Source organism: Rana temporaria, chromosome 2, assembly GCF_905171775.1.
Source record: "Rana temporaria chromosome 2, aRanTem1.1, whole genome shotgun sequence".
Lineage (NCBI taxonomy): Eukaryota > Metazoa > Chordata > Amphibia > Anura > Ranidae > Rana > Rana temporaria.
The window spans coordinates 5,079,814-5,106,114 of record NC_053490.1 but is presented as its reverse complement, the minus strand read 5'-3'; the positions used below and the strand labels follow the sequence as shown (position 1 = coordinate 5,106,114).

Below are 26,301 nucleotides of genomic sequence, written 5' to 3'. Positions count from 1 at the left end.
GGAAGGACTCTGCTCTGGAAGGGAAAGACTCTCTGCTCTGGAAGGGAAGGACTCTCTGCTCTGAAAGGGAAGGACTCTCTGCTCTGAAAGGGAAGGACTCTCTGCTCTGAAAGGGAAGGACTCTCTGCTCTGAAAGGGAAGGACTCTCTGCTCTGAAAGGGAAGGACTCTCTGCTCTGAAAGGGAAGGACTCTCTGCTCTGAAAGGGAAGGACTCTCTGCTCTGAAAGGGAAGGACTCTCTGCTCTGAAAGGGAAGGACTCTCTGCTCTGAAAGGGAAGGACTCTCTGCTTTGAAAGGGAAGGACTCTCTGCTCTGAAAGGAAGGACTCTCTGCTCTGAAAGGGAAGGACTCTCTGCTCTGAAAGGGAAGGACTCTCTGCTCTGAAAGGGAAGGACTCTCTGCTCTGAAAGGGAAGGACTCTCTGCTCTGAAAGGGAAGGGGTCTCTGCTCTGGAAGGGGTCTCTGCTCTGGAAGGGGTCTCTGCTCTGGAAGGGGTCTCTGCTCTGGAAGGGGTCTCTGCTCTGGAAGGGGTCTCTGCTCTGGAAGGGAAGGGGTCTCTGCTCTGGAAGGGAAGGGGTCTCTGCTCTGGAAGGGAAGGGGTCTCTAATCTGGAAGGGAAGGGGTCTCTAATCTGGAAGGGAAGGGGTCTCTAATCTGGAAGGGAAGGGGTCTCTAATCTGGAAGGGAAGGACTCTCTGCTCTGGAAGGGAAGGACTCTCTGCTCTGGAAGGGAAGGACTCTCTGCTCTGGAAGGTAAGGACTCTCTGCTCTGGAAGGTAAGGACTCTCTGCTCTGGAAGGGAAGGGGTCTCTGCTCTGGAAGGGAAGGGGTCTCTGCTCTGGAAGGGAAGGGGTCTCTGCTCTGGAAGGGAAGGGGTCTCTGCTCTGGAAGGGAAGGGGTCTCTGCTCTGGAAGGGAAGGGGTCTCTGCTCTAGAAAGGGAAGGACTCTCTGCTCTGGAAGGGAAGGACTCTCTGCTCTGACAGGGAAGGACTCTCTGCTCTGGAAGGGAAGGACTCTCTGCTCTGGAAGGGAAGGACTCTCTGCTCTGGAAGGGAAGGACTCTCTGCTCTGGAAGGGAAGGACTCTCTGCTCTGGAAGGGAAGGGCTCTCTGCTCTGGAAGGGAAGGCCTCTCTGCTCTGGAAGGGAAGGACTCTCTGCTCTGGAAGGGAAGGACTCTCTGCTCTGGAAGGGAAGGACTCTCTGCTCTGGAAGGGAAGGTGTCTCTGCTCTGGAAGGGAATGACTCTCTGCTCTTGAAGGTAGGAACTCTCTGCTCTAGAAGGGAAGGGGTCTCTGCTCTGAAAGGGAAACACTCTCTGCTCTGGAAGGGAAGGCCTCTCTGCTCTGAAAGGGAAGGCCTCTCTGCTCTGGAAGGGAAGGAGTCTCTGCTCTGGAAGGGAAGGAGTCTCTGCTCTGGAAGGGAAGGAGTCTCTGCTCTGGAAGGGAAGGAGTCTCTGCTCTGGAAGGGAAGGAGTCTCTGCTCTGGAAGGGAAGGAGTCTCTGCTCTGGAAGGGAAGGGGTCTCTGCTCTGGAAGGGAAGGGGTCTCTGCTCTGGAAGGGAAGGGGTCTCTGCTCTGGAAGAGAAGGGGTCTCTGCTTTGGAAGGGGTCTCTGCTCTGGAAGGGGTCTCTGCTCTGGAAGGGAAGGACTCTCTGCTCTGAAAGGGAAGGACTCTCTGCTCTGAAAGGGAAGGACTCTCTGCTCTGAAAGGGAAGGACTCTCTGCTCTGAAAGGGAAGGACTCTCTGCTCTGAAAGGGAAGGACTCTCTGCTCTGAAAGGGAAGGACTCTCTGCTCTGAAAGGGAAGGACTCTCTGCTCTGAAAGGGAAGGACTCTCTGCTTTGAAAGGGAAGGACTCTCTGCTCTGAAAGGGAAGGACTCTCTGCTCTGAAAGGGAAGGACTCTCTGCTCTGAAAGGGAAGGACTCTCTGCTCTGAAAGGGAAGGACTCTCTGCTCTGAAAGGGAAGGACTCTCTGCTCTGAAAGGGAAGGGGTCTCTGCTCTGGAAGGGGTCTCTGCTCTGGAAGGGGTCTCTGCTCTGGAAGGGGTCTCTGCTCTGGAAGGGGTCTCTGCTCTGGAAGGGGTCTCTGCTCTGGAAGGGGTCTCTGCTCTGGAAGGGAAGGGGTCTCTGCTCTGGAAGGGAAGGGGTCTCTGCTCTGGAAGGGAAGGGGTCTCTAATCTGGAAGGGAAGGGGTCTCTAATCTGGAAGGGAAGGGGTCTCTAATCTGGAAGGGAAGGGGTCTCTAATCTGGAAGGGAAGGACTCTCTGCTCTGGAAGGGAAGGACTCTCTGCTCTGGAAGGGAAGGACTCTCTGCTCTGGAAGGTAAGGACTCTCTGCTCTGGAAGGTAAGGACTCTCTGCTCTGGAAGGGAAGGGGTCTCTGCTCTGGAAGGGAAGGGGTCTCTGCTCTGGAAGGGAAGGGGTCTCTGCTCTGGAAGGGAAGGGGTCTCTGCTCTGGAAGGGAAGGGGTCTCTGCTCTGGAAGGGAAGGGGTCTCTGCTCTAGAAAGGGAAGGACTCTCTGCTCTGGAAGGGAAGGACTCTCTGCTCTGACAGGGAAGGACTCTCTGCTCTGGAAGGGAAGGACTCTCTGCTCTGGAAGGGAAGGACTCTCTGCTCTGGAAGGGAAGGACTCTCTGCTCTGGAAGGGAAGGACTCTCTGCTCTGGAAGGGAAGGGCTCTCTGCTCTGGAAGGGAAGGCCTCTCTGCTCTGGAAGGGAAGGACTCTCTGCTCTGGAAGGGAAGGACTCTCTGCTCTGGAAGGGAAGGACTCTCTGCTCTGGAAGGGAAGGTGTCTCTGCTCTGGAAGGGAATGACTCTCTGCTCTTGAAGGTAGGAACTCTCTGCTCTAGAAGGGAAGGGGTCTCTGCTCTGAAAGGGAAACACTCTCTGCTCTGGAAGGGAAGGCCTCTCTGCTCTGAAAGGGAAGGCCTCTCTGCTCTGGAAGGGAAGGAGTCTCTGCTCTGGAAGGGAAGGAGTCTCTGCTCTGGAAGGGAAGGGGTCTCTGCTCTGGAAGGGAAGGAGTCTCTGCTCTGGAAGGGAAGGAGTCTCTGCTCTGGAAGGGAAGGAGTCTCTGCTCTGGAAGGGAAGGAGTCTCTGCTCTGGAAGGGAAGGGGTCTCTGCTCTGGAAGGGAAGGGGTCTCTGCTCTGGAAGGGAAGGGGTCTCTGCTCTGGAAGAGAAGGGGTCTCTGCTTTGGAAGGGGTCTCTGCTCTGGAAGGGGTCTCTGCTCTGGAAGGGAAGGGGTCTCTGCTCTGGAAGGGAAGGGGTCTCTGCTCTGGAAGGGAAGGGGTCTCTGCTCTGGAAGGGAAGGGGTCTCTGCTCTGGAAGGGAAGGGGTCTCTGCTCTGGAAGGGAAGGGGTCTCTGCTCTGGAAGGGAAGGGGTCTCTGCTCTGGAAGGGAAGGGGTCTCTAATCTGGAAGGGAAGGGGTCTCTAATCTGGAAGGGAAGGGGTCTCTAATCTGGAAGGGAAGGGGTCTCTAATCTGGAAGGGAAGGGGTCTCTGCTCTGGAAGGGAAGGACTCTCTGCTCTGGAAGGGAAGGACTCTCTGCTCTGGAAGGTAAGGACTCTCTGCTCTGGAAGGTAAGGACTCTCTGCTCTGGAAGGGAAGGGGTCTCTGCTCTGGAAGGGAAGGGGTCTCTGCTCTGGAAGGGAAGGGGTCTCTGCTCTGGAAGGGAAGGGGTCTCTGCTCTGGAAGGGAAGGGGTCTCTGCTCTGGAAGGGAAGGGGTCTCTGCTCTGGAAGGGAAGGGGTCTCTGCTCTGGAAGGGAAGGGGTCTCTGCTCTGGAAGGGAAGGGGTCTCTGCTCTGGAAGGGAAGGGGTCTCTGCTCTGGAAGGGAAGGGGTCTCTGCTCTAGAAAGGGAAGGACTCTCTGCTCTGGAAGGGAAGGACTCTCTGCTCTGACAGGGAAGGACTCTCTGCTCTGGAAGGGAAGGACTCTCTGCTCTGGAAGGGAAGGACTCTCTGCTCTGGAAGGGAAGGACTCTCTGCTCTGGAAGGGAAGGACTCTCTGCTCTGGAAGGGAAGGGCTCTCTGCTCTGGAAGGGAAGGACTCTCTGCTCTGGAAGGGAAGGACTCTCTGCTCTGGAAGGGAAGGACTCTCTGCTCTGGAAGGGAAGGTGTCTCTGCTCTGGAAGGGAATGACTCTCTGCTCTTGAAGGTAGGAACTCTCTGCTCTAGAAGGGAAGGGGTCTCTGCTCTGAAAGGGAAACACTCTCTGCTCTGAAAGGGAAAGACTCTCTGCTCTGGAAGGGAAAGACTCTCTGCTCTGGAAGGGAAGGCCTCTCTGCTCTGGAAGGGAAGGAGTCTCTGCTCTGGAAGGGAAGGAGTCTCTGCTCTGGAAGGGAAGGAGTCTCTGCTCTGGAAGGGAAGGAGTCTCTGCTCTGGAAGGGAAGGAGTCTCTGCTCTGGAAGGGAAGGAGTCTCTGCTCTGGAAGGGAAGGGGTCTCTGCTCTGGAAGGGAAGGGGTCTCTGCTCTGGAAGGGAAGGTGTCTCTGCTCTGGAAGGGAAGGGGTCTCTGCTCTGGAAGAGAAGGGGTCTCTGCTTTGGAAGGGAAGAACTCTCTGCTCTGAAAGGGAAGGACTCTCTGCTCTGAAAGGGAAGGACTCTCTGCTCTGAAAGGGAAGGACTCTCTGCTCTGAAAGGGAAGGACTCTCTGCTCTGAAAGGGAAGGACTCTCTGCTCTGAAAGGGAAGGACTCTCTGCTCTGAAAGGGAAGGACTCTCTGCTCTGAAAGGGAAGGACTCTCTGCTCTGAAAGGGAAGGACTCTCTGCTCTGGAAGGGAAGGACTCTCTGCTCTGGAAGGGAAGGACTCTCTGTTCTGGAAGGGAAGGACTCTCTGCTCTGGAAGGGAAGGAGTCTCTGCTCTGGAAGGGAAGGGGTCTCTGCTCTGGAAGGGAAGGGGTCTCTGCTCTGGAAGGGAAGGGGTCTCTGCTCTGGAAGGGAAGGGGTCTCTGCTCTGGAAGGGAAGGGGTCTCTGCTCTGGAAGGGAAGGGGTCTCTGCTCTGGAAGGGAAGAACTCTCTGCTCTGGAAGGGAAGGACTCTCTGCTCTGGAAGGGAAGGACTCTCTGCTCTGGAAGGGAAGGACTCTCTGCTCTGGAAGGGAAGGACTCTCTGCTCTGGAAGGGAAGGACTCTCTGCTCTGGAAGGGAAGGACTCTTTGCTCTGGAAGGGAAGGACTCTCTGCTCTGGAAGGGAAGGACTCTCTGCTCTGGAAGGGAAGGACTCTCTGCTCTGGAAGGGAAGGACTCTCTGCTCTGGAAGGGAAGGACTCTTTGCTCTGAAAGGGAAGGACTCTCTGCTCTGGAAGGGAAGGACTCTCTGCTCTGGAAGGGAAGGACTCTTTGCTCTGGAAGGGAAGGACTCTCTGCTCTGGAAGGGAAGGACTCTTTGCTCTGAAAGGGAAGGGGTCTCTGCTCTGGAAGGGAAGGATTCTCTGCTCTGAAAGGGAAGGGGTCTCTGCTCTGGAAGGGAAGGGGTCTCTGCTCTGGAAGGGAAGGACTCTCTGCTCTGGAAGGGAAGGACTCTCTGCTCTGGAAGGGAAGGACTCTCTGCTCTGGAAGGGAAGGACTCTCTGCTCTGGAAGGGAAGGACTCTTTGCTCTGAAAGGGAAGGACTCTCTGCTCTGGAAGGGAAGGACTCTTTGCTCTGAAAGGGAAGGACTCTCTGCTCTGGAAGGGAAGGACTCTCTGCTCTGGAAGGGAAGGACTCTTTGCTCTGGAAGGGAAGGACTCTTTGCTCTGAAAGGGAAGGGGTCTCTGCTCTGAAAGGGAAGGACTCTCTGCTCTGGAAGGGAAGGACTCTTTGCTCTGAAAGGGAAGGGGTCTCTGCTCTGGAAGGGAAGGATTCTCTGCTCTGAAAGGGAAGGGGTCTCTGCTCTGGAAGGGAAGGATTCTCTGCTCTGAAAGGGAAGGGGTCTCTGCTCTGGAAGGGAAGGGGTCTCTGCTCTGGAAGGGAAGGAGTCTCTGCTCTGGAAGGGAAGGGGTCTCTGCTCTGGAAGGGAAGGGGTCTCTGCTCTGGAAGGGAAGGGGTCTCTGCTCTGGAAGGGAAGGGGTCTCTGCTCTGGAAGGGAAGGGGTCTCTGCTCTGGAAGGGAAGGGGTCTCTGCTCTGGAAGGGAAGGGGTCTCTGCTCTGGAAGAGAAGGGGTCTCTGCTTTGGAAGGGAAGAACTCTCTGCTCTGGAAGGGAAGGACTCTCTGCTCTGGAAGGGAAGGACTCTCTGCTCTGGAAGGGAAGGACTCTCTGCTCTGGAAGGGAAGGACTCTCTGCTCTGGAAGGGAAGGACTCTCTGCTCTGGAAGGGAAGGGGTCTCTGCTCTGGAAGGGAAGGACTCTCTGCTCTGGAAGGGAAGGACTCTTTGCTCTGAAAGGGAAGGACTCTCTGCTCTGGAAGGGAAGGACTCTCTGCTCTGGAAGGGAAGGACTCTTTGCTCTGGAAGGGAAGGACTCTCTGCTCTGGAAGGGAAGGACTCTTTGCTCTGAGAGGGAAGGGGTCTCTGCTCTGGAAGGGAAGGATTCTCTGCTCTGAAAGGGAAGGGGTCTCTGCTCTGGAAGGGAAGGGGTCTCTGCTCTGGAAGGGAAGGAGTCTCTGCTCTGGAAGGGAAGGGGTCTCTGCTCTGGAATGTAAATAAAGGCACTTGAAGGCACACAGCGCCTTGTACTGACCTCTCCGTTTTTGTACAGATAGACCTTGTCTGCCGCCACAGCCACAAACAGCTTTGGCTTACACCCTTTCATTTCCAGGGGCCCGTATTTGTCTAGGTTCTCCAGGGTGGGGGTATTGAGCGCCTTCATCTTTCTCTCTTCCAGGATCTGCAGGAAGGCTTTAACCCACTCGTTCCTTTCCGCTGGAACAAATAGAAAAGAAAATAATGGTCAACACAAAGCCCCAGTGGGCACTTTTCCCCCCCGGAGCTGCAACACTGCAGCACTAACCAGCAATGTACTGATTATCACCAATGAGAGTCACCTGTCCAGTGCTATCATCTTCTGATGCATGGTACAGGGGCGTTTTAAATAATTTTTTTACTATTTTATTTTTTTATTTTACTTTTTCTTTGCACTATCGTCCTCATCCCGCGGCGGACGATTCATTCTCCGGGCCCCCTGATGGCGCGGGAGAGCCCGGAGAAGCACCAGAGGGCGGCGGGAGACGGGGGTTAGACGTCCCCTCCCGTCACCTATGAGAATGATCAAGCGTCGGAACCACCGCTACGATCGTTCTTATGGTGCGCAGAACCGACGCCTGAAAAGAAGGATATCTGATTCCTGTAGCTGCACCCGTCATTCAGATATCCCCCCCCCCCCTAAAGTCCAGGACGTCATATGACGTCCTACGGTAGGGAAGTGGTTAAGACCCAATGAAGTTGATTCACTGAAACTAGAGAGGGCAAAATCTGACGCAGCTGTGCATGGTAGCCTAGCCTCATACACACGATCAAATTATCCAACGGGAATTGTGTGATCGCAGGCTGTTGTCGGAAAATCTGACCGTTTGTACGCTCCATCGGACAATTGTTGCCAGATTTTTCGCCAATGCTTTTCCGACAAACCAAGCGGGTTCTGGGAAAGGTAAGGGTTTAGGGTGGGGAGAGTTACTAAGTGGAGATGCACTTATGTTTTTTTCCAACAAACCGAGCGGGTTCTGGGAAAGGTAGGGGTTTAGGGTGGGGAGAAGCACTAAGTGGAGATGCACTTAGGGTTATAGTTCAAAGGTCAAAGGTCAGCTAGGGTTAGGGTTCGGCTTAGGGTTTCCCATTGAAGAATATGGCTAGGACTCAGGAATTGGAACAGGGACCTCCCCCAAAGGTCAAAGGTCAGAAGGTTGGATCCCAGAGGTCAAAGGTCACAGGGCGTGGCTGACCCACCCCCACCAAAGCGTACCGCCTACCCCAACTAAGTCGGGAATGAACAAGTCGGGGAAAGCGTCTTGCGGGCTCGCAAGACGCTTTCCCCGACTTGCTCATTTCCCCGACTTGTTCATTCCGCGACTTAGTTGGGGTAGGCGGTACACTTTGGTGGGGGTGGGTCAGCCACGCCCCGTGACCTGTAAAAAATGTTGGATAGCATGCTTTAAAATTGTCCGCCAACAAATGTGTGTTGATGAATTATCTGATCGTGTGTGCACAAGTGCGTCGAAAAAAAAAAAATCAAACACGCAAACTCGGAAGCAATGATCACCATAACACAACATTAGCAGAAGTTGCCCAAAGGGTGGCGCTACAGAGCTGAAAAAAACACGTAGTTTTGTGTTTGTTGGCCGACAATTCTTTGCTGTTTGTATGCAATAAAAGTTCCTGGCCAAGGCCCTTCGGACAAAAGTCCGACCGCTCTGTCCGTGGAAAATCCGATCGTGTGTACCAGGCTTTACTTCAGCTTGTTGAAATAAGTTTTGACAAAAAAAAACTTGGAAGCTGATTGGTTTCTTAACAGAGCTGCACCAGATTTGACACTCTCCAGTTTTAGTAAATCTCCCCCAATGTGATTTTAAACTAATATATATAAAAAAAAAAAAACAGGGAGGCACAGTGGTGTAGTGGATAGCACTTTCACCTAGCAGCAAAAGGGTCGCTGGTTCAAATCCCGACCACGACACCATCTTCCTGTAGTTTGCATGTTCTCCCTGTGTCTGCGTGGGTTTCCTCCGGGTACTCCGGTTTCCTCCCACACTCCAAAGACATGCTGGTAGGTTAATTGGATCCTGCCCAAATTAGATCCTGCCAACTAGAGCTCGGTGGAAGCAATGCGGGATCGTGCCCAAGGAGATTGTGGTCTAAGGTAAGTAAAACGGGGGCTCAGGGGGGCTGGTGACTGCAAGGTGTGAAAAACCCCTTTAAGGAAATTCAGAAATAAAATTGGAAGTCCTCATCTGCATATGGATTCCTAACCAGGGCCTCAAAGAATAAAAGCAAGAAGACCAGCCAGGCAATCAGCATCTTCAGAATGAGCAATCACCCTCCATGTTTTTTATCTAAGGAAAGGAGTCCTTTAAAATGCCATCATGAGGCCTTATTTTGACAAGTACGCCTAAGCTCATCACCTTCCATACCAGAAATCCATTGGAAGAAGAAACCGATACAACGTAAAACTGTAACATCATGAGGGAACCAGGAGATACCAGAAATCCATTGGAAGAAGAAACCGATACAAGGTAAAACTGTAACATCGTGACGGAACCAGGAGATACCAGAAATCCCTTGGAAGAAGAAACCGATACAACGTAGTACTGTAACATCATGATGGAACCAGGAGATACCAGAAATCCATTGGAAGAAGAAACCGATAAAATGTCAAACTATAACATCATGACGGAACCAGGAGATACCAGAAATCCATTGGAAGAAGAAACCGATACAACAAAAACTGTAACATCATGACGGAACCAGGAGATACCAGAAATCCTTTGGAAGAAGAAACCGATACAACGTAAAACTGTAACATCATGACGGAACCAGGAGATACCAGAAATCCTTTGGAAGAAGAAACCGATACAACGTAAAACTGTAACATCATGACGGAACCAGGAGATACCAGAAATCCTTTGGAAGAAGAAACAGATACAACGTAAAACTGTAACATCATGACGGAACCAGGAGATACCAAAAGTCCATGGAAAGAAGAAACCGATACACCGTCAAACTATAACATCATGACGGAACCAGGAGATACCAGAAATCCATTGGAAAAAGAAACCGATACAACGTAAAACTGTAACATCATGACGGAACCAGGAGATACCAGAAATCCATTGGAAGAAGAAACTGATACAACGTAAAACTGTAACATCATGACGGAACCAGGAGATACCAGAAATCCATTGGAAGAAGAAACCGATACAACATAAAACTGTAACATCATGACGGAACCAGGAGATACCAAAAATCCATTGGAAGAAGAAACCGATACAACGTAATACTGTAACATCATGACGGAACCACGAGATACCAGAAATCCTTCGGAAGAAGAAACCGATACAACAGAAAACTGTAACATCATGACGGAACCAGGAGATACCAGAAATCCTTTGGAAGAAGAAACCGATACACGTAAAACTGTAACATCATGACGGAACCAGGAGATACCAGAAATCCTTTGGAAGAAGAAACCGATACAATGTAAAACTGTAACATCATGACGGAACCAGGAGATACCAAAAGTCCCTTGAAAGAAGAAACCGATACAACGTAAAACTGTAACATCATGACGGAACCAGGAGATACCAGAAATCTATTGGAAGAAGAAACCGATACAACGTAAAACTGTAACATAATGATGGAACCAGGAGATACCAAAAATCCATTGGAAGAAGAAACCGATACAACGTAGTACTGTAACATCATGACGGAACCAGGAGATACCAGAAATCCATTGGAAGAAGAAATCGATACAACGTAAAACTGTAACATCGTGACTGAACCAGGAGATACCAGAAATCCTTTGGAAGAAGAAACTGATACAACGTAAAACTGTAACATCATGACGGAACCAGGAGATACCAGAAATCCATTGGAAGAAGAAACCGATAAAATGTCAAACTATAACATCATGACGGAACCAGGAGATACCAGAAATCCATTGGAAGAAGAAACCGATACAACGAAAAACTGTAACATAATGACGGAACCAGGAGATACCAGAAATCCATTGGAAGAAGAAACTGATACAACGTAAAACTGTAACATCGTGACGGAACCAGGAGATACCAGAAATCCATTGGAAGAAGAAACTGATACAACGTAAAACTGTAACATCGTGACGGAACCAGGACATTCCAAAAATCCATTGGAAGAAGCCAACTTACCATCACTCTCAGCCCGGAACATGAAGTTCCTATTGGATGTTGCCACCTCAAATTTCTGGTCTCCCATGGAAGACACCCTGGCTATAGAGTTTGTCTTGATCATCCGCTTTGAGTACACATCCTGCAGAAGAGGCAAATATGTTGAAAAATATTAGTTGGCTACCTTGGCGGTCAACAATTCGCCCTCTATAGGGCCCTACAGTATGTAAAGTAACTGATGGCCATCTTATTCCTGATGAGATTCTGGCCCGTGTGTACAGGGCTTATCTCTCAGGGACTAATTTGGCAGTAGGTCAGCTGAGTCATATAAGGAAACTCAGGAGCTAAGCAGTTTTCAATTCCCAGGTGACCCCATCAAAGCCAAGAAATATTTGTAGAATATTAAGAATGTCTGATTAGTGCAAAACCATCATTAACGCACCTTGTCGCTGTCAAAGTATCGGAGGTAGTCTGTGTCCAGCTTCACCCAACGTTTCTGGAATATGTATGAGCTGGACAGGAGAAAAGGAGAATGAGAACAGAGAAGAAAATATTTCACAATACATGTCATCAGATAGAAGTGAGGAATAAAAGGAAACAAACAAGGCTTAAATCTTCGGGAGAGTTCTGGATTAGGAACGAATTAACCACTTCAGCCCCGGACCAATATGCAGGTTAAGGACCTGGCCCCTTTTTGCGATTCGGAACTGCGTCGCTTTAACTGACAATTGCGCGGTCGTGCGACGTGGCTCCCAAACAAAATTGGCGTCCTTTTTTTCCCACAAATAGAACTTTCTTTTGGTGGTATTTGATCACCTCTGCGGTTTTTATTTTTTGCGCTATAAACAAAAATAGAGCGACAATTTTGAAAAAATAATCACTATTTTTTACTTTTTGCTATAATAAATATCCCCAAAAAAGATATAAAAAAGCATTTTTTTTTCCTCAGTTTAGGCCGATACGTATTCTTCTACCTATTTTTGGTGTAAAAAATCGCAATGTGCGTTTAACGATTGGTTTGCGCAAAATTTATAGCGTTTACAAAATAGGGGATCGTTTTATGGCATTTTTAATAATATTTTTTTTTTTTTACTACTAATGGCGGCGATCAGCAATGTTTTTTTCGTGACTGCGACATTATGGCGGACACATCGGACAATTTTGACACATTTTTGGGACCATTGACATTTTCACAGCGAAAAAATATATAAAAATGCACTGATTTCTGTGAAAATGACAGTTGCAGTTTGGGAGTTAACCACTAGGGGGTGCTGTAGGGGTTAAGTGTGACCTCATATGTGTTTCTAACTGTAGGGGGGTGGGGCTGGACGTGTGACGTTATTGATCGTCTTTCCCTATATCAGGGAACAGACGATCAATGACAGCGCCACAGTGAAGAACGGGGAAGCTGTGTTTACACTCACCTCTCCCCGTTCTTCAGCTCCTGTGACCGATCGCGGGACACCTGCGGCGATCGGATCCGCGGGTCACGGAGCTTCGGACCGGGTCGCGTGCACGTGCCGGCGACCCACGGCTGGGCTCTTAAAGGCGACGTACATGTACGTGCCTGTGCCCAGCCGTGCCATTCTGCCGACGCATATCGGCGTTAGGCGGTCCTTAAGTGGTTAAGGTAATAATTACCTATTTACCTAACAAGTGGCAGTTAGTTACAACCAACTGGACTTGTGGGGAATTCACAGACCTTTATTGGGGAGGCAAAATAACCTCAAGAAACCAAGGACCATCATAGGAGGGAAAATTCTATAGCTCAAGACTTGGCAGTCTTCCTACACCTCAAGGGAAATGGATATTCTTTGGAGGACGCTGGAGGTACATATTTTTGATAAATGCTCCATACAAACGTCGGAAAAAAGTTGGATGGTTTTTCTGACGGAATTCCACTCAAGCCTGCCTTGCATACACACGGTCACACAAAAGTTTGGTGAACTTTTGACTGCCAAGAACGCGACGAGCCGAGAAAATTAAGTTCAATGCTTCTGAGCATGCGTCAAATTGTTTCTAAGCATGCGTCGGAATTTTGCGCGTTGGGATTTGTACACACGATTGGAAAAAAGAGATCCTGCTCTATCTTTATCCAGCAGTTTTTCAATTGGAAAAAGTCTGATGGAGCATACACACACTCCGTCACAGACTCTTTACCTAGATCGGTGTTGCGGGGTGTCAGACTGACACCCCGCAACAACGATTGCCGCGATGCACGCCCCCGGGTGCGTGCAGCGGCTCAATATCCTGAAGATGTCATATGACGTCCAGTCAGGATATTGAAACCACTTTGCCGCCATAATTTTGCTATATGGCGGGTGGCAAGTGGATAAATACCACCAAAAGAAAGCTCTATTTGTGGGGGGGGGGGGGGGGAAGGACGCCAATTTTGTTTGGGAGCCACGTCGCACGACCGCGCAATTGTCAGTTAAAGCGATGCAGTGCCGAATCGCAAAAAGGGGCCTGGTCCTTTACCTGCATAATGGTCTGGGTCTTAAGTGGTTAACCTCCACAAAATTTCAAGAATTCGCCCTTTCCTAACGACACCACAAAACAACGTATTCACTCCTTGGTCATTTCCCACCTCGACTACTGCAACTCCCTCCTCACTGGCCTACTCTTACAGAGGCTATCCCCCCCCCCCCCCCCCCCCTCAGTCTATTATGAATGTTGCTATTACCTTTTGTACCATCTCCCCCTCACTATAGATTGTATGCTCCATGAGCACAGTGTTGCCAACCGTCCGTATTTTTACGGACAGTTTGTAAAAACGGGCATTCCCCCCCCCCCCACGTTCGTAAATGTCCGAGGTTGCGGGAATGTGCCAGTAAAAATAGCCGAGATCGGTTCGGCCTGGAACTGCGCATGGAGATTGGAGGCAGGGGGTGATGGTGGCTGTGGTGGCACCGAAGAGGGGGGATCGAGGCAGGGGGCAATGAAGGCAGGGGGAGATTGGAGGCAGGGGGTGTTAGTGGCAGTGGGTGATTGGAGGCAGGGGGAGATTGGAGGCAGGGGGAGATTGGAGGCAGGGGGAATTGGTGGCACCGCAGAGGATGGGGATGGAGACAGGGGTTGTTGGTGGCACCGCAGAGGGGGGTGGAGGCAGGGGATGATGGAGGCAGGGGGCCTGGGGGAGATTGGAGGCAGAGAGAGATTGGAGGCAGAGGGATATTGTGGCACCGCAGAGGGGGGTGAAGGCAGGGGGTGTTGGTGACAGAGGGGGATGGAGGCAGGGGGTGTTGGTGGCAGAGGAGGTGAAGGCAGGGGGTGTTGGTGGCAGAGGAGGTGAAGGCAGGGGGTGTTGGTGGCAGAGGGGGATGGAGGCAGGGGGTGTTGGTGGCAGAGGGGGATGGAGGCAGGGGGTGATGTGACTAAATAATTTGCCCTTATTACATCGAAAAAATAACAAAAATATGTTTTTTTTTAACTTAATCTACCTTAAATCACATTTCTATTTGCCTACTGTACTTGTTTGTGGCCTAAATACTGAAATTTACACCTAAAAATGTAATTCAGTAACTTTTGTGAAATGCCAGTAAAAACGGGTGTCGCGCCAGTAAATTTCAATCTGGTAGGTTGGCATCACTTGCACTTGTTCTAAGAAGTAATCATGGCGACCTTTCTTCGGAAAAAAGAAGATCTTGCTACGTGTAGGAAAACTCACAGTGCAGGAGGAGATAATCGGGAGGAAGAGGCGCGGACTCCGGGGGCCACGGAGGGTGGGACTCCAGCTGCGCCGTCTCACGATCGGGAGGATGCTGGGTGTGGCGGTCAGACAGAAATCCCCGGCGGATTGAAGAATCTCTAATGCGAAGCACATGTGGGTGGAGCCAGAAGCGCGCAGATGTGCAGAGACTGAGAAAACCTCCAGCAGATGTACATGGGGGAGGAACGCTGGAAATCTTGTGCTAACAACCGACGTTTACTATATTATCTTCATGTACGCTATATTATCAAAAGTATTGGGACGACGGCCTTTACACGCACATGAACTTTAATGGCATCCCAGTCTTAGTCTGTAGGGTTCAATATTGAGTTGGCCCCGCCCTTTGCAGCTATAACAGCTTCACCTCTTCTGGGAAGGCCGTCCACAAGGTTTAGGAGGGTGTCTATGGGAATGTTTGACCGTTCTTCCAGAAGAGCGTTTGTGAGGTCAGGTGCAGGGCCGGACTGGCCTACCGGTAGACCGGGAAAATTCCCGGTGGTCCGCCTGCTGTAGGTCAAAAATGAGTCCGCTCAGCTGCCTGTGGGCCACGGCGGCCGCACTTTTCAATTATACGCCTGCCCGTCCAGTGTCATGTCAATGCCTCACATGTCACATCACATTGTCGTGTATGTAGAAAAAGCAGCGGCGGGCCGACCGCCAGCGGTTTGCGGCCGCCATGCTCGCCGCTGCACTTTCCTTCCTTCCCGTGCTGACTGGAGCGATCAGTCACGTGTCTGAGGGAGGGGAGGGGCCGAGCAGGAGAACAGATCTTGTTCCATCGTCCCGTGCGGCGCCAGCACCGCCCAGTGCAGAGTCACGTGTGAAGGCAGAGCTGCCTGCAGAGGAGAAGAAGTGAACGCCCGGCCACCCTTGGAGCACAAGGTGAAAATAGATTTGAAATCCTCCTGTATACTGTCTGTATTCTCTATTTTTTTTTCACCATATAACGGTGCACCCCCCCGGGCCCCCCCTCCTTTCTCTGTCACCTACCTTTGCTGCCCCTGGAAATTGTAAACTGTCTGTCTGTATAATAATCTCAGAGAGAGGAGGAGGGGGGGGAAGTGCACCGTGCAATGGTGGTGTGAGAGAGAGAGATTATACAGTTTACAATTTGCAGGGGCAGAAAAAGTAGGTGCAGAGAGGGGGGGGGTTGCATGGTGCACCCCCCTTTCTCTGTCACCTTTGCTGCCCCTGAAAATTGTAATCTGGACTGTATAATCTCTCTCACCATTGCATGGTCAACCCCCCCCCCCCCCCCCTCTCTCTGCACCTACCTTTTAAATGCAAAAAAAAAAAACACAATAATCTGCCTGCGATTAGGACCGTGAATTGGGCTGCTGCCCCCCCTGGAAACCTGTGGTGGCTGGTGCTCAATTTTTTTTGGGGGGGGGGGGGGGGCAAACGGAAAAAAAAAATCGCAGCCTCACTGTGCCCATCAAATGCAGCCACTGTGCCCTGCTATCAAACACAGCCACTGTGCCCTTTAATTGTCGCCACTGTGCCTATTCATGCCGCTGTGCCAATTGTCGCCACTGTGTCACTGTCCAGACATCCATCCACCTCGGAGCTTTATATTATAACCTGCTGGGACTTGTAGTTCTCCATCGTCTCCTGGGGCTCAGGAGCATGCAATCCACCATCTCTGTTCAGTTTTTCTCACTGCTGGGACTTGTAGTCCCATAGATGGTGGATTGCATGCACCTGAGCCCCAGGAGACAATGGAGAACTACAAGTCCCAGCAGGTTATACTATAAGGCTCCAAGGTGGATGGGTGTCTGGACATCCATCCACCTCGGAGCCTTATATTATAACCTGCTGGGACTTGTAGTTCTCCATCTTCTCCTGGGCTCAGGTGCATGCAATCCACACCCATCCACCTCAGAGCCTTATTGTATGTATAACCTGCTGGGACTTGTAGTTCTCCAATCTCCATGAGCCCCAGGAGAAGATGGAGAACTACAAGTCCCAGCAGTCTTACTAAAATTACAGGCTCCGAGGTGGATGGGTGGGGGGATCAGGCAGTCCACCGCTGATTTTTAGTCAATAAAAAACGAGGCGATGGGATGAGGCCATGCCGCAATGGCATGGCTTACCTTCCCAGCTCCGCTGGGGCAGTGTAAATGACAGGGCTTTCCCGCGTGACGTCACTTCCGGTTTTCGTCTGTAAGACGAATCCCGGAAGTAACAACAATAGTAATGCTCCCGGCGCCCATAGTGGATACAGACGCACGGGAAGCTAATCATAATACATAATACACTCTTCAAATGTGCTTTAAAATGTTTTTCCTTTTTATGAACAAGAAAATAATGACGTTATGATGTGGGGCTGGTATAAAATTATTACCAGGGCTGGTTTTCATTCCCAGTCCGGCCATGGTCAGGTGCTGATGTTGGATGAGAAGGCCTGGCTCGCAATCTCCGCTCTAATTCATCCCATCAGGTTGAGGTCAGGACTCTGTGCAGGCCAGTCAAGTTCCTCCACCCCAAACTCGCTCATCCATGTCTTTATGGACTAGACTGCCGAAAAGTTCTTTTTTTTTAGTTTTCGTTTTAATTGTTTTTTTTTTGTTTTCGTTTCATCCGTTTTTTTAGTTTTCATTTCATTCGTTTTTTTTCGTTTTCGTTTCATTCGTTTTTTTAGTTTTTCATTTCATTCGTTTGGTTTTTTTTTCGTTTTTTTAGTTTTCGTTTCATTAGTTTTTTTAGTTTTTGTTTCATTCGTTTTCTTTGTTTTCGTTTCATTCATTTTTTTAGTTTTTATTTCATTTGTTTTTTTAGTTTTCATTTCATTCGTTTTTTTTAGTTTTTCATTTCATTAGTTTTTTGTTTTTTTTTTTCGTTTTATTCGTTTTTTTAGTTTTCGTTTCATTCGTTTTTTTATTTTTTCATTTCATTTGTTTTTTTAGTTTTCATTTCATTGTTTTTTTTAGTTTTCGTTTCATTCGTTTTTTCCGTTTTTCATTTCATTCGTTTTCATTTCATTGTTTTTTTATTTTTTTTTGTTTCATTCGTTTTTTAAGTTTCATTTCATTTGTTTTTGTTTTTTTTTCGTTTCATTCGTTTTTTTCGTTTTCGTTTCATTCGTTTTTTTCGTTTTCATTTCATCCGTTTTTTTAGTTTTCATTTTTCATTCGTTTTTTTAGTTTTCATTTCATTGTTTTTTTAGTTTTCGTTTCATTCGTTTTTTTAGTTTTTCATTTCATTCGTTTTTTTTTTTTTTCGTTTTTTTTAGTTTTCGTTTCATTCTTTTTTTTTCTTTTTTCGGAAATTCGAAAATTTTCGAAATTCAAAAATGCAACTTTCCGAATTTCAGAATTCTGAGTTTCAGAAAAATATCCATATTTTTCTGAAACTCAGAAAAGGTCCATAAAGTCATGGATGAGCGAGTTTGGGGGTGGAGGAACTTGACTGGCCTGAACAGAGTCCTGACCTCAACCCGATAGAACACCTTTGGGATGAATTAGAGTGGAGACTGCGGAGCCAGGCCTTTTCGTCCAACATCAGTCCCTGACCTCAAATCATTTGCAGACTAAAGCAGCGGTTCTCAACCCTGTCCTCAAGTACCCCCAGCAGGCCATGTTTGCAGGTTTTCCTTTATCTTGCACTTTAAATCAGAGTCAATGGCTTGGTATTTTGGACAAGAGAAATTCCCAAAACATGGCCATGCAAGCAAAGGGAGAATATGGGAACTCCTGGCAGGTAGTGCCGTGGTTGGGATTCGAACCAATGCAGGGGCGTACCTAGAGCATTTGGCACCCGGGGGGCGGATCCTATATCTGGCACCTCCCCCCACCTTAAAATTTAAAAACACCCCACTGTGCCCCACTGTGCATACCTCTGCATCCTTCAATATATTTTTGTCACTACTGTGTACCCCTCTCCACAACTGCACCTCTGGACCCCTTTACATTACACAGCCCTTGTACCTCTGGACCCCATTACATTACACAGCACCCTGCACCTCTGGACCCCTTTTCATTACACAGCACCCTGCACCCCTGGACCCCTTTACATTACACAGCCATCTGCACCTCTGGACCCCTTTATATTATACAGCACCCTGCACCTCTGGACCCCTTTACATTACACAGCACCCTGCACCTCTGGACCCCTTTACATTACACAGCACCCTGCACCTCTGGACCCCTTTACATTACACAGCCCCCCACCGCTCTGGATGCTCTAGACCCCCTGCATGTTACACAGACGCCCCTACAGTGCAGACCCCCTACAGTGCAGACCCCCTCCCTACAGTACAGGCCTCCCTACAGTGCACAGACCGCCACCTACAGTGCACAGACCCCCTAACAATACAGACCCCCCTAACAATGCAGACCCCCCCTACAGTCCCATAATGTACCTCAGAACACACGGAGAGCCCGAGGCAGTGGCTTTGCAGGGGGGTGCGAGCCCCACCGGAGTGACACCCGTTGGCACAGTGACCTGGGACCTAGCGTCACGATCCCCTTCTCTCTGTGGTCGCGGCTCTTAGTCTTGGCAGCGGCTGTCACAGCCGAGCAGAGTGAAGCCGCCTCCCCCTCCTCCCACATGCACAGCACTGTGTAGACATAAAGGAGGAGGGGGAGGCGGCTTCACTCTGCTTGGCTGTGACAGCCGCTGCCGAGACTGATCAGAGCCGCGACTACGGAGAGAAGGGGGTCATTGCGCCGACGGGTGTCACTCGGGTGACCCCCCCTTGCAAAGCCACTGCCTCGGGCTCTCCGTGTGTGGTCTGTCACCGTGCGGTGCTGCTGCCTAACCCTCAGCGCTGTCTCCTCTTCAGTCGCAGAAGGGGAGGGCGCCGGCCTGACACCCCCCCCCCCCCAGTGTGTGGCACCTGGGGCGGACCACCCCCCCGCCCCCCACTTAGTACGCCACTGAACCAATGACTATAATTATTTAGGTGATTTTTCGTAATTTTTCGTACGAAAGCCGTGCTTATTGAAACGACAATCGGACAATTGAATTTGCGTCCGACCAAAGTTTTATACAGTCTGTACATCCGGCTTTTGTCTGAGGAAAAACCGTAACCGGTTTTTTAACGTTCCTGAAAATTGGCCAATCTTTTCGTTCAGACAACATTTTTGCTTTCCGATTTTTTTCGGATGGTGGGTATCGGGACTTTACACTGACACATTGCTCATTATATCGGATGACAGGTCCACTTTGTGTAATGGAGATAGCGGCAGCAGCGGGCGGCGGCGCATACTTACCCCTGCGGCGGGTTCTTGTCCAGCCATCCCGCCCTGATGACGGTTGTATGCTGTGCGGACGGGTCGCCGTCCTCCATGTTCCCGCTGTGTGAGCTGGAGACCCCAGAGGAGAGGGAGCCAGTGGAGCGCTGCATGCTGAGGTCACTGTCACTGCGCCTGCTGGGAGAGAGAGAGAGAGGACAACGCGGTCAGCAAAGGAAAAAATCTTTGTTTCTTTTTTGTTTGTAGGACAAATTAAAATGTAATAAACATTACTGGAAAAAATGAAAATAAATGTTTGTTTCTTTTTTTCTGGTAAGTGACATTTCTGTGAGATTTTGGCGGATGATTTCCTTGTTATGGAACGTCCCACAATGAGGGGAAATTCTTCCTCTTCGCTGGAGAATACAAAGAGGAAGGTGTCGGGGTTCCAGGTAGGTGGGTGGTTGGTGTTCTGTGATTGCATGGAAGGATTGGAATGATTGGAATGTGGTAAATAATAATAACATGTTTATATCTGCGAATATCTGCAGAGGATCCATCCCGTTGTTGCTACGTGTGTAGATGACACCATATGGAGCCCATTGACTAATCCCTGTAGCGGCCATTGACCAATCCCTGTAGCGGCCATTGACTAATCCCTGTAGCGCCCATTGACTAATCCCTGTAGCGCCCATTGACTAATCCCTGTAGCGCCCATTGACTAATCCCTGTAGCGCCCATTGACTAATCCCTGTAGCGCCCATTGACTAATCCCTGTAGCGCCCATTGACTAATCCCTGTAGCGCCCATTGACTAATCCCTGTAGCGCCCATTGACTAATCCCTGTAGCGCCCATTGACTAATCCCTGTAGCGCCCATCGACTAATCCCTGTAGCGGCCATTGACTAATCCCTGTAGAGGCCATCGACTAATCCCTGTAGCGCCCATTGACTAATCCCTGTAGCGCCCATTGACTAATCCCTGTAGCGGCCATCGACTAATCCCTGTAGCACCCATTGATCAATCCCTGTAGCGGCCATTGACTAATCCCTGTAGCGGCCATTGACTAATCCCTGTAGCGCCCATTGACTAATCCCTTTAAACTGGGGCTGGAGCAACGCAGGTATCATCACATGCAATGCCGCCCTCAGACAGCGTTCCCCATTGGGTCTTGAGCTTCAACAATGGCCAGCATCTATTGCGATTACCTCACTAGGGTTTTGTAAGGGCAAGGAATCAGTTTTGGTGTCGGTGTCCCCCCCAGTCTGTAGTGTCAGTGTCCCCCCCAGTCTGTGGTGTCGGTGTCCCCCCCAGTCTGTGGTGTCGGTGTCCCCCCCAGTCTGTGGTGTCGGTGTCCCCCCCAGTCTGTGGTGTCGGTGTCCCCCCCAGTCTGTGGTGTCGGTGTCCCCCCCAGTCTGTGGTGTCGGTGTCCCCCCCAGTCTGTGGTGTCGGTGTCCCCCCCAGTCTGTGGTGTCGGTGTCCCCCCCAGTCTGTGGTGTCGGTGTCCCCCCCAGTCTGTGGTGTCGGTGTCCCCCCCAGTCTGTGGTGTCGGTGTCCCCCCCAGTCTGTGGTGTCAGTGTCCCCCCCAGTCTGTGGTGTCAGTGTCCCCCCCAGTCTGTGGTGTCAGTGTCCCCCCCAGTCTGTGGTGTCAGTGTCCCCCCAGTCTATGGTGTCAGTGTCCCCCCAGTCTATGGTGTCAGTGTCCCCCCAGTCTATGGTGTCAGTGTCCCCCCAGTCTGTGGTGTCAGTGTCCCCCCCAGTCTGTGGTGTCCGTGTCCCCCCAGTCTGTGGTGTCCGTGTCCCCCCAGTCTGTGGTGTCCGTGTCCCCCCAGTCTGTGGTGTCCGTGTCCCCCCCTAGTCTGTGGTGTCCGTGTCCCCCCTAGTCTGTGGTGTCCGTGTCCCCCCTAGTCTGTGGTGTCGGTGTCCCCCCCAGTCTGTGGTGTCGGTGTCCCCCCCCAGTCTGTGGTGTCGGTGTCCCCCCCAGTCTGTGGTGTCAGTGTCCCCCCCAGTCTGTGGTGTCAGTGTCCCCCCCAGTCTGTGGTGTCTGTGTCCCCCCAGTCTGTGGTGTCCGTGTCCCCCCAGTCTGTGGTGTCCGTGTCCCCCCAGTCTGTGGTGTCCGTGTCCCCCCAGTCTGTGGTGTCCGTGTCCCCCCAGTCTGTGATGTCCGTGTCCCCCCAGTCTGCGGTGTCGGTGTCCCCCCAGTCTGCGGTGTCGGTCCCCCCCCCAGTCTGTGGTGTCAGTGTCCCCCCCAGTCTGCGGTGTCAGTGTCCCCCCCAGTCTGTGGTGTCAGTGTCCCCCCCAGTCTGTGGTGTACCCTAATGTACCCTCCCCCAGTCAAACGCTATTATTGTTATACATTTATATAGCTCTCACATATACCGGAGCTCTGTACAGAGAACACTGAGCCAGTCACATCAGTCTCTGTACAGAGGAGCTTACACTCTAATGTCCCCTCCCCCCCCCCAGTCACACACTATTATTATTATACATTTATATAGCTCTGACATATACCGCAGCGCTGTACAGAGAACACTGAGCCGGTCACATCAGTCTCTGTACAGAGGAGCTTACACTCTAATGTCCCATCTAATAATCCTACAGACAGAGCACTAGTTTGGAAATAACACAGAGCCCCGGCGCTGTAAGACCTAACCCCCGGTCGTGAGGTGAAGACACGCTGAGCCCCCCTTTCAATGCCGGCCAACCTACCCGATATTTAAGACCTCCGCGGCTCCACCTTACTGCTCCAGAGACCAGGACGTAGTCCCCCCCTAAAGCGACATTTCTTCCTCAACTTCCTGTACAGACAAAAAAAGTTCCAAAAACCAGTTTGGCCAGTTTCCCCAGCATCTTCTGTCTGCACCAGACCAGAGCCAGGAGATGTTAACCCTTGCGGGCACAGGAGGGAGGCGAGGGCCCCGGGGTTCTGAGGAGCCACGATTATTAGAGGAGAACTTTCCTTCCTCTTCTTCCCCCGGCCTGATAATTATTAACAAGGAATAAAGTACACAATGACGAGGCGACGGAGCATGGCCAAGGGCCAGAAAGGTGTATACACCGTTCCTTGATGCACATGTATGGTCATAGGGCCCGGGTGTACCGCTTCCCAACCCAAACTGCCCGTTCCTTCCCTACTCCACAATACATCCCTATAGATAATGGTCATAGGGCCCGGGTGTACCGCTTCCCAACCCAAACTGCCCGTTCCTTCGCCACTCCACAATACCTCCCTATAGATAATGGTCATAGGGCCGGGTGTACCGCTTCCCGACCCAAACTGCCCGTTCCTTCTCCCCTCCACAATACATCCCTATAGATAATGGTCATAGGGCCCGGGTGTACCGCTTCCCGACCCAAACTGCCCGTTCCTTCTCCCCTCCACAATACATCCCTATAGATAATGGTCATAGGGCCCGATTGTACCTCTTCCCGACCCAAACTGCCCGTTCCTTCTCCCCTCCACAGTACATCCCTATAGATAATGGTCATAGGGCCCGTGTGTACCTCTTCCCGACCCAAACTGCCCGTTCCTTCCCTACTCCACAATACATCCCTATAGATAATGGTCATAGGGCCCGGGTGTACCGCTTCCCGACCCAAACTGCCCGTTCCTTCCCTACTCCACAATACCTCCCTATAGATAATGATCATAGGGCCCGGGTGTACCGCTTCCCGACCCAAACTGCCCGTTCCTTCCCTACTCCACAATACATCCCTATAGATAATGGTCATAGGGCCCGTGTGTACCTCTTCCCAACCCAAACTGCCCGTTCCTTCCCTACTCCACTCCACAATACAGCCCTATAGATAATGGTCATAGGGCCCGTGTGTACCGCTTCCCAACCCAAACTGCCCGTTCCTTTCCTACTCCACAATACCTCCCTATAGATAATGGTCATAGGGCCCGTGTGTACCTCTTCCCAACCCAAACTGCCCGTTCCTTCCCTACTCCACAATACATCCCTATAGATAATGGTCATAGGGCCGGGGTGTACCGCTTCCCAACCCAAACTGCCCGTTCCTTCCCTACTCCACAATACATCCCTATAGATAATGGTCATAGGGCCCGGGTGTACCTCTTCCCAACCCAAACTGGCCGTTCCTTCCCTACTCCACAATACCTCCCTATAGATAATGGTCATAGGGCCCGTGTGTACCGCTTCCCGACCCAAACTGCCCGTTCCTTCCCTACTCCACAATACCTCCCTATAGATAATGGTCATAGGGCCCGGGTGTACCGCTTCCCGACCCAAACTGCCCGTTCCTTCCCTACTCCACAATACCTCCCTATAGATAATGGTCATAGGGCCCGTGTGTACTGCTTCCCGACCCAAACTGGCCGTTCCTTCCCTACTCCACAATACCTCCCTATAGATAATGGTCATAGGGCCCGTGTGCACCGCTTCCCGACCCAAACTGCCCGTTCCTTCCCTACTCCACAATACCTCCCTATAGATAATGGTCATAGGGCCCGGGTGTACCTCTTCCCGACCCAAACTGGCCGTTCCTTCCCTACTCCACAATACATCCCTATAGATAATGGTCATAGGGCCCGTGTGTACCTCTTCCCGACCCAAACTGCCCGTTCCTTCCCTACTCCACAATACATCCCTATAGATAATGGTCATAGGGCCCGGGTGTACCGCTTCCCGACCCAAACTGGCCGTCCCTTCCCTACTCCACAATACATCCCTATAGATAATGGTCATAGGGCCCGGGTGTACCGCTTCCCGATCCAAACTGCCCGTTCCTTCCCTACTCCACAATACATCCCTATAGATAATGGTCATAGGGCCCGTGTGTACCACTTCCCAACCCAAACTGCCCGTTCCTTCCCTATTCCACAATACATCCCTATAGATAATGGTCATAGGGCCCGGGTGTACCTCTTCCCGACCCAAACTGGCCGTTCCTTCCCTACTCCACAATACCTCCCTATAGATAATGGTCATAGGGCCCGATTGTACCTCTTCCCGACCCAAACTGGCCGTTCCTTCCCTACTCCACAATACCTCCCTATAGATAATGGTCATAGGGCCCGTGTGTACCGCTTCACGACCCAAACTGCCCGTTCCTTCCCTACTCCACAATACCGCCCTATAGATAATGGTCATAGGGCCCGTGTGTACCGGTATCCCGACCCAAACTGCCCGTTCCTTCCCTACTCCACAATACATCCCTATAGATAATGGTCATAGGGCCCGGGTGTACCGCTTCCCAACCCAAACTGCCCGTTCCTTCCCTACTCCACAATACATCCCTATAGATAATGGTCATAGGGCCCGGGTGTACCGCTTCCCGACCCAAACTGCCCGTTCCTTCTCTCCTCCACAATACATCCCTATAGAAAATTGTCATAGGGCCTGTGTGTACCGCTTCCCGACCCAAACTGCCCGTTCCTTCCCTACTCCACAATACATCCCTATAGATAATGGTCATAGGGCCCGGGTGTACCGCTTCCCGACCCAAACTGACCGTTCCTTCCCTACTCCACAATACATCCCTATAGATAATGGTCATAGGGCCCGTGTGTACTGCTTCCCGACCCAAACTGCCCGTTCCTTCCCTACTCCACAATACATCCCTATAGATAATGGTCATAGGGCCCGTGTGTACCTCTTCCCGACCCAAACTGCCCGTTCCTTCCCTACTCCACAATACATCCCTATAGATAATGGTCATAGGGCCCGTGTGTACCTCTTCCTGACCCAAACTGCCCGTTCCTTCCCTATTCCACAATACATCCCTATAGATAATGGTCATAGGGCCCGTGTGTACATCTTCCCGACCCAAACTGCCCGTTCCTTCTCTCCTCCACAATACATCCCTATAGATAATGGTCATAGGGCCCGTGTGTACATCTTCCCGACCCAAACTGCCCGTTCCTATCCTACTCCACAATACATCCCTATAGATAATGGTCATAGGGCCGTGTGTACCGCTTCCCGACCCAAACTGCCCGTTCCTTCCCTACTCCACAATACATCCCTATAGATAATGGTCATAGGGCCCGTGTGTACCGCTTCCCGACCCAAACTGCCCGTTCCTTCCCTACTCCACAATACATCCCTATAGATAATGGTCATAGGGCCCGTGTGTACCGCTTCCCGACCCAAACTGCCCGTTCCTTCCCTACTCCACAATACATCCCTATAGATAATGATCATAGGGCCCGGGTGTACCGCTTCCCGACCCAAACTGCCCGTTCCTTCCCTACTCCACAATACATCCCTATAGATAATGGTCATAGGGCCCGGGTGTACCGCTTCCGGACCCAAACTGCCCGTTCCTTCCCTTCTCCACAATACATCCCTATAGATAATGGTCATAGGGCCCGTGTATACCGCTTCCCGACCCAAACTGCCCGTTCCTTCCCTACTCCACAATACATCCCTATAGATAATGGTCATAGGGCCCGTGTGTACCTCTTTCCAACCCAAACTACCCGTTCCTTCCCTACTCCACAATACCTCCCTATAGATAATGATCATAGGGCCCGGGTGTACCGCTTCCCGACCCAAACTGCCCGTTCCTTCCCTACTACACAATACATCCCTATAGATAATGGTCATAGGGCCCGTGTGTACCTCTTCCCGACCCAAACTGCCCGTTTCTTCCCTACTCCACAATACATCCCTATAGAT

General features: G+C 50.9%; 1 protein-coding gene across 8 annotated transcripts in view; it reads right to left on the bottom strand.

Annotated features, from left to right (window-relative positions):
* The window catches only part of ARAP1 (ArfGAP with RhoGAP domain, ankyrin repeat and PH domain 1), a 279,811-nt gene that overhangs the window by 129,160 nt on the left and 124,350 nt on the right, over positions 1–26,301 (bottom strand). For 5 of the 8 annotated variants that reach the window (XM_040339771.1, XM_040339774.1, XM_040339775.1 and 2 more), the window contains exons 6-9: positions 19,697–19,855; positions 11,217–11,286; positions 10,796–10,916; positions 6,661–6,842 (exon numbers count right to left, since the gene is read on the bottom strand). In XM_040339771.1, the coding sequence (XP_040195705.1) occupies positions 6,661–6,842; positions 10,796–10,916; positions 11,217–11,286; positions 19,697–19,855 (532 nt within the window). Of the gene's footprint in view, positions 1–6,660; positions 6,843–10,795; positions 10,917–11,216; positions 11,287–19,696; positions 19,856–22,366; positions 22,646–26,301 lie in introns of those variants that run through there. The other 3 variants (XM_040339778.1, XM_040339777.1, XM_040339773.1) reach the window with 3 other exon arrangements.